Raw genomic sequence first — 8,619 nt, 5'->3', positions numbered from 1 at the left:
GGAGAGAGTACTAAATAATAAGCATTCCAGCAACGCAAGTAGAACTAGGTGTGGTAAAATCTTGATTGGCTCATTATCACAAGGCACAAAAATGTACCTAGATACACACATCATATACAGTCTACAGTGGAGCAAAATAGGAAAAATGGAGTGATGAAGCCACAACAAGAAACATGCACAGGACTGTGGACTCCGAAATGAAGCCATATGCCCATATCGCCCGTGACGGCATCCAGCCAACGCAATGCCACAGAGGGAGCCAACAAAGACAGCGCATAACAGCCTCCTAGGGTTAGCCTGGGACTGCTCGGAAAAGAATCGTTTTTTAATTCAGGTTGAACTAAATCACTTCATCCTCCCAGCTGACCAGCTCCTCTTCAGACCTTGACACACAACACACAACAGAACAAGCTATTGAAAGTGACAATAACAAATTAACAATGCAGCTACATGTTCATGGATCATAGCAGCAATGGAGGAGGACGCACAGGAGGAGAAGGAAGAGAACCTAGCCAGGGAACTCGAGGAGGCGCGTGGCCCTATGAATGGCCCTGATCTGCATGTACAAGCCCTCCAAGGTGGCAACTATGGCGAGGTCGTGTACCTTGGAGGCGGCCAGGACCAGGGATGTCCTCCGCGATTCGTCATCACCACCCTCTGTCGGGCAGCCGCCACCATGGGGCCAAAGATCGAAGATTTTCCACCGGCCGAAGTTAGGGTTTGTGTGTTTGGTGTGTGTGGAATGGGGGTTGGGTGCTGAGGATCGGTCCGGGAGAGGAGAATGAGGTGGTGTCGGGGCGGGGCTCAGCAGCACGAGGGCTCGACGGAGCCGGCCGGAATCGAAGGCGGCGCAAAAGAGATCAAGAGGAGACGAATAGGGCACCGCGGGGGAATAGACGTCAATGGTGCGGCGGTTCGCCTGGAGACTTTGCCAAAATTCCTTTCCAGTTTTGGGCCCAAACTTTCCGCTCAGCGTGAAGAGAAATTTGCTCTACAAAGTCATTTATTCTTGGCGCGCGGGCTCTACTGGCTGCCTCTCTAGCACTGATGTGTACCAAAGGCTTGTGCATAAGTCAAATATAGAATAAATTGATAAATCTATTAGGTCTTTCTTTTGGGCTGGTAGTGCTGACAAAAGAAAATACCATTTTGTGAAATGGAGATGGATTTGTAAACCAAAACAAAAAGGTGGTCTGGGAGTTAAAGACTGTTCAAATTTAATATTAGCTTAATGTGTAAATGGTGGTAGAAGTTGGAACATGATACTGGTTCTTGGCAAGATTTCATGAGACTAAAATATCTAAGAGGTAAAGGCATTTATTATGCAAAACACAGGCCAGGAGATTCTCCAATTTGGTCTGACATGTTGAAAGTTAGAGATATATATCTCTGTGGCGGAAGGATGAAAGTTGGGAGTGGAACTTTAACTAGCTTTTGGGGAGATTCTTGGTGCAGCATTAGTCCTCTCAAAGACATGTTCCCTGTCTTGTTTGATATTTGCAATGATCAAAATGTCACTGTTGTTGAGGCGGCTGTTGTGGGTTGGAGATTCTAATATAGGAGATGCTTGACACCTGACCTTATCATCCAAGAGGCTGGACTACTCCAACTGATGAATCAAACAATTTTGACACAAGAAAATGACTTCCCCAGATGGAAATGGTTAAAGAGTGGCAATTTTTCTGTGAAGTCTGTGTATAAACAGGTATGTGGGTATGGAAGAGACAGATCTTTTAGGCATCTCTGGAAGAGCAAGATTCCTCTTAAGATCAAAGTCTGGCTTTGGCTAATTTGGCACAATACTATTGCTACCAAAGACAATTTGCTCAAACGCAATTGGTCCGGGGACTCAATCTGTCAATTCTGCAATGAGCAGGAAACCATCAACCACCTCTTCTTTGGATGTTCAGCTACCAAGTTTGTTTGGAGCGCGGTTGCTACTGCTATCAACTCTCCCACTCGTCTCGGGAGTTTTTCACAGTTTTTCTAGTGATTTTCCCAATTTACTCCTGCAAGTCGTAATACGCAGATAGTTGGTTTGGCAGCTATTTGCTGGGCCATCTGAAAACTTAGAAACAGAGCTTGCTTCGAAAAAAAAGCTAATTAGCTCTCCTCTTGATCTAATCAGTTACGCTGCTGTTTTTATGAACTATTGGTCAGGTCTTCATGGCGAACAAGATGCTTCTGACCTCCGAGCTAGCGCTGATGGCCTCTTGCGCCTAGCTGCGGCGGCTGGAGCTGGAAATTCATCCTCTGGGAATGCTGGGCGGGATGATCTTCTTCGTTTGGAGGACAAGAAGCCTGATGATGCAAGCGATGGAAACACTTCCTGATGTTGGTGGTCGAAGAAACTTCCTTTTGGAGTTGCTGGTTTCATGAGACTATGCAGTTTGCTCTTCCTTGTTTGATTCTGGCTCCCTTTGCTGTAGGCAGGGGTTTATGTTTGGTTTTGTCCTGATCCTGTAATCGTAATCTTGAACGCTAGCATTAGGCGGTGACCCCTCCTTTGCTTTTTTTCCTTTTGCTACAATACTTCTGTAGGATCGTTTGGAAAAAAACAAATGTGCAGACGTAGCAACCAACGCACATGCATGCGCTTACTTCCATGTAGCAAAGCTACATGTGTGTACGTCTACCAAATCTATACTACCCCTCCGTCGGGTCTAGATATATCCAGATTTAGACAAACCTCAGACGTCTATTTATAGATAGAGTAGAATTTATGCGCGGGCATTTATTTTTAGGAGGCAAACGACTATCGATTGATGATGGCGAATTACATACGGAGTTGAGACCACGCCGCCATGTCCAAGTCGCCGAGTCGAGCGCAAAACAAAGAAACAAACACGAACCGAGATAACGCCTCGAGAAACCTCAAGCCAAAATGATAGACTCTAGGAGCCACTGAGAACGTCACGACTCCAAAGGCGAGAACACATATGATCGAGCAAACACAATAACATTGAGGAGCATCGCTACCACGATGGGAAGATGTTTCACAGACGGCGTGAAGACACCATGGTGTTGCCGCAAAGCCGAAAAAACAACACATACCTAGACCATGCGGCAACAAACTACCGTCACCATGGTTAAAAGACAACGAACTACCAATGCATCCCATAAAACCTAGGAAACTTCACATATGAGGCACCATAAACACAACTTAGCTCCCCTCGTCAGCAGTTTCTTCATTGTACGCGGAGACTCGCGGGGAATCATGGATGATGTTGGAGGGGAGCACAGCTTGAGATCTGTATACTAGGAAGAAAGGCGTAAACCCAGTTAACCTGTTAGGGGTAGTTCGTAAACTCCACAAAACAGAATCTAACTCCTCAGCTCAAGCTCCGGCTGCACGGCGCAGCGGTTCCTCAAGGCGAGGTTTGACTCCGGCTAGTATGAGGCCATTAGCTCGCTCGACCTGCCCATTGGATTGTGGGTGAGCCACATATGTGAGGACAAGTCGGATCCCTACGTCATTGTAATAATCCTTTAGTTCTCCCTGCGCGAAGTTCGTGCCATTGTCTGTGATTATGCTGTGCGGGATGCCGAATCTCGTTACGAGGCTGCAAACAAATTTTAGTGCCATAGCACCATCGGCTTTTCTCACTGGATTTGCCTCGATCCACTTACTCAACTTGTCAATAGCGAACAGGAGGTACTCAAAACCACCAGGAGATGATTTCTTTAATTTTCCGACCATGTCGAGCCCACACACCGCGAACGGCCAAGTGATAGGGATGGTCTTCAGCTCCTGAGCCGGAGCGTTTGGCTGATTGGCATAGTACTGACAACCTCGGCACATTTTCACGATCTTGTCAGCATCTTCTTTGGCTGTTAACCAGTAAAAACCTTGCCGGAAAGCTTTTGCAACGAGGGACCTGAGAGCGGCGTGATGCCCGCAATCCCCTGCGTGGATCTCTCTGAGGATTTCGATGCCGTCCTGATTTGAGACACATTAAAAAAATATCTCGTTGGCACTTCGTTTATAGAGTTGTCCATCAACTATTGTGTAGGATCTTGCTCGTCTGATGACCTTTCGTGCGAGGACTTCGTCCTCCAGCAACTTTTGGTCGATGAGGTAATCCAGGAACGGTCGGGTCCAAGCCGGAATGATAACCAACACCTCCTTAGCCGGAGACACCGCCACATCTGGGTTTTCCGGGTTAGCGCCCTTAACAGAGGGTGTCTGTAGGTGCTCAAGGAAAATTCCAGGCGGAATGGGTTTCCGCCGGATCCGAGCTTGGACAACATATCTGTCGTTGTGCTATCATCTCTCCTGACGTACTTTACTTCATATCCAAGGAAGCACTTGGCGATCTCGTCAACTTCATCTCTGTAGGCCGCCATAACGGAGTTTCTGGCGTTCCAGGTTCCGGCTACTTGTTGTGCCACCAGGTCGGAATCTCTGCAACATATGATGTGCTTGATCCGATTTCTTTAGCGATGCGCAGTCCGTGTAGTAGAGCCTCACATTCTGCCATGTTGTTTGTAGCTTCGAAGTGAATCTGCATAACGTATTGCAGTTCTTCTCCGGTTGGTGACTTCAGGGTAACCCCATCCCCCGAGCCTTGGTGCTGCTTGGTGTAGGATAACGTTGCATAGAAAACAAAAAATTTCCTACCGCGAACACGCAATCCAAGCCAAGATGCAATCTAGAAGACGGTAGCAACGAGGGGGTCAGCGAGGCCAGGTAGGATGCACAAGAGATTGATATTTGTGCCATCGCACCAGGCTCACTGGCCCCACCCCAGAGTGTACAAGTGACCAAACAATTTAATCATCGGCACTAAAATGGAAGAAAGGCCAATGCAATTAAGAAGTAGCTAGTATGAACTAAATGGAATGCCTCATACTTTATCGGTCAAAACAAATATTAACATTCAGGGATGGAGTAAGCGAGGCCAGGTAGGATGCACAAGAGATTGATATTTGTGCCATCACACCAGGCTCGCTTGCTCCACCCCCGAGTGTACAAGTGACCAAACATTCTAATCATCGGCAAATGTAATTAAGAAGTGCCAACTCAAATAATAGACAAGTAGCTAGTATGAACTAAATGGAATGCCTCATACATTGTTGGTCGAAACAAATATTAAGGTTCAAGGATGGGGTCAGCGAGGCCAGGTAGGATGCACAAGAGATTGATATTTGTGCCATCACACCAGGCTCATTGGCCCCACCCCAGAGTGTACAAGTGACCAAACAATTTAATCATCAGCACTAAAATGGAATAAAGTCCAAGTATGAACTAAATGGAATGCCTCATACTTTGTTGGTCGAAACAAATATTAACATTCCGGGAAGGCGTTAGTGAGGCCAGGTAGGATGCACAAGAGATTGATATTTGTGCCATCGCACCAGGCTCACTAGCGCCTTCCCGGAGTGTATAGGTGACCAAACATTCTAATCATCGGCAAGTACAAATAAAATTAAAGACCAAATCATTTATAAAGAGAACCATTTAGCATGGAGCAGATGCTCCATAGGGATTATTCATCACTTTGTATAGACCAAGTGATGCTGGCAAAGGAGAGGCCAAGCAAGAACCAGTAAATCCAGTAAGTGATAGATATGCCTAAACAAGCAAGAACACATAGCATATCCCAGCTAACCAGATGAGACAAGTCTTGGTAGCCAACTGAATCACCTAGCACCACCTAGCCTTTTAAAACCATCAGAAACAGTCCATTTTCTTCAAAGGATACCAAAGTGGCATTCATTTACATGATCCCCTACTGTGGATATCTCTATTTTCATCAAAGCCAACAAGAAATAGAAATTTATCATTACTCAGTTGAGTTCAAAACAAAGCTGGTGTACAATAAGGGATTACTCATCACTTTGGTAGTAACCAAGTGATGCTGGCAAGAGAGAGGCCAAGCCTGAGCTAGTAAATCCAGTAGAGATGGATATGCATAAGTAAGCAAGAACACATAGCCTATCCAAGTTAACCAGATAAAACCAACCTTGACAGCCAACTTAATAACCAAGCATCACCTAGTCTTTTAAACCATTAGAAACTTCCCATTTTCTTCAAAGGATACCACAGTGGCATTCATTTACATGATTCCCTACTGTGAATATCTCTATTTTCACCAAAACGAACCAATTATCCAACTATGAGATGCAACCAGTGGCAGTAGCAAGAACTAATGAGGTCACATCACAGCACAAGCAATCACACCAGTGAACCACTGCTGAGGTTACATCAACCATAAATTCATCCAAGCCAACAAGAAATAGAAATTTATCATTACTCAGTTGAGTTCAAAACAAAGCTAGGGTACCCAACACTAGTTGGCTTCCATCCAAGCTTCAATAACACATCAAAGGAATCATTACTGCATAAGCAGTTCATCCAATTATCTGACATCAATAAAGAAAACCTTTTCAGATAATTGAATTAGGCAACAACAATCATACCATGATGCTATGGAAGCATCAGGCACATCACTAAAACCCTCCAGCATGCTTGTACAAGCATGAGCGGTCAACAATACATGGTCAGAAGCTACACAGACATAGCAATAGCATAGGACATTAAGTAAAAGGCATGAGCAATGAGCCGGTAAGTAAATCGCTAGTACATGATGATCATTTGACCATTTAGAGCATGCACACACAAGCAATAGCAACAGTAGTTCACCAGGAATGGTGAGAAGCTGCAAGAGCATGCATCTAGCTGCAGCAACAATGACAGCAAGCTAGGATAGATAGATAGATTGCATCCAGTAGCACATCAACAGCAACAGCAGCCAGTAGCACAGCAACAACAACAGCAGCACAACCAGAGCAGCACACGAGCATTTCGTCGAGCACTTTGTGCTCGCGCGGGAGAGGAAGAGGGAGGGGAGGGGAGGGGAGAGAGTTCACCGACGACAGGGGTGGAGGAGGAGGTTGACGATGACGGCAGGGGTGGAGGAGGAGGAGGACGCGGCGGCTCCTCCACCTTGACGCGACGCCGGCCCTCCTCCACCTTGATGCGGCGGCCCCTCCTCGCCGTAGCGGCAGTTTGTGTTGCAGGTGGCGGGGATGGGAGGAGCGTGGCGGCATGCGGCCCTCGCGGCCCTCGCGGAGGAAGGCAGCGGCGACGGCGATGGCGACGGCGACTGGCGCGCGGCGGTAGGGATCGGAGAGGGGAGAGGTGTACGGGTGGGGATGGGGTACGGGGCATGATATAAGTTCCACTATTTCTGTGGCGCACCATAACAAGTGCGCCACTGAACCAGTTATTTCTGTGGCGCACCATAACAAGTGCGCCACTGAACCAGTTATTTCTATGGCGCACCATAACAAGTGCGCCACTGAACCAGTTATTTCTGTGGCGCACCCCGCCATGTGCGTCACAGAAATAGTTGAATCTATGATTATGGGTGGTAGGGTGTGGGCCCCATCTTGTTTATGTGGCGCACTTATTATTGCTGCGCCACAAAAATAAGCTATTTTTGTGGCGCACCAAGCCAGGTGCGCCACAAAAGAACTTTCTGTGGCGCATATCAGCCAGTGCGCCACAAAAATAAGATCTCACATATAAGGCTTTTCCTACTAGTGTTCCAAGCTTATGAACTGGAGGGCTTTTCTTTGGATCTCCGCCCTGTTCGACAGGCAAGCCGAGCTGTACCGTCCTCTCTTCGCCGCACGGAGGCAGTCACGCTCCAAGATTCGCGGCGATATGGTCCACCCATACGCCGACTCACTCCTCGATCTCCGCGTTGCCGACGGCAATGTCTGGCGGGCTCTCCGGGAGAGCGAGATGGTGGGCCTCGTGTTCGAGTTCCTTGGTGCAGGCACGGGTACCATCGCTACTTGCGTCGAGTGGATGCTTGCCCACCTCATCAACTATCCTGAAATCCAGGCCAGACTACGCCGCGAGATCGTCGACGAGACCACCCACGGCGCCATGCTGTCTAGCAAGGGCCTCCGCAGCATGCCGTACCTGAATGATGTGGTAATGGAGAGCCTCCGCATGCACCCGCCGGTGTGCTTCATATTGTGCGGGGCCCATGGAGAGGGCACCAAGGAATTCGTTGGTGCCACCACCATGCCCCCCGACGGTCTGCGGGTGCTGTTCAATCTCGGTGACATTGGGAGAGGCAAGGCAACGTGGACGGATCCCGACGAGTTTCGGCCGGAACGGTTCCTTTCCGGAGGCGAGGGAGAGGATGTCGGCCCATTGCCAGTACCCAAGGAGATCAGGATGATGTCGTTCGGTGCTGGGCATAGGCACTGCCCCGGGGTGGGCATGAGGATGATGCTCATCAAGTGCTTGATGGCCACCCTCGTTGGCGAGTTCGAGTGGGCGCCGTCGGCTCAAGAGTGCAGTGGCGGCGGCGACGCCACGGAGCTCAACGGGTCAAAACGGACAAAACCGTGGCCCAACATGGTCACGCACCCTAAATGCGGATGACCGCGGTGTCCGGGATGATCCATACCCAGCCCAAATCTGGGCCGCGTTTGCGTGGCCACGGATGGCACGCGCATCCGGCCGCGTCCTCCCCTGGCCCGCATTTCATAGAGACATAATTTCATTTTTCATTAAAATTAAACATATTACATTTTTCTTAATACTACCTACTACTAGCCTAGCTACATAGGGCCTCGCCGGCGACTCACCTCTGG

General features: G+C 48.3%; 1 protein-coding gene across 1 annotated transcript; it reads left to right on the top strand.

Annotated features, from left to right (window-relative positions):
* Positions 1 to 7,561: 7,561 nt before the first annotated feature.
* Positions 7,562 to 8,407, top strand: LOC124673086 (cytochrome P450 89A2-like). Its single transcript, XM_047209216.1, has one exon. The coding sequence runs from the start codon at positions 7,562 to 7,564 to the stop codon at positions 8,405 to 8,407; it is 846 nt and encodes a 281-aa protein (XP_047065172.1).
* Positions 8,408 to 8,619: the final 212 nt, after the last annotated feature.

This window comes from Lolium rigidum, chromosome 7 (assembly GCF_022539505.1).
Source record: "Lolium rigidum isolate FL_2022 chromosome 7, APGP_CSIRO_Lrig_0.1, whole genome shotgun sequence".
Lineage (NCBI taxonomy): Eukaryota > Viridiplantae > Streptophyta > Magnoliopsida > Poales > Poaceae > Lolium > Lolium rigidum.
The sequence above is the reverse complement of the archived record's forward strand: the minus strand, read 5'-3'. Positions and strand labels throughout refer to the sequence as shown.

Excerpts from the sequence above, each read along its gene's own strand:
- LOC124673086 (XM_047209216.1), top strand. The coding sequence starts at position 7,562 with ATGAACTGGAGGGCTTTTCTTTGGATCTCCGCCCTGTTCGACAGGCAA.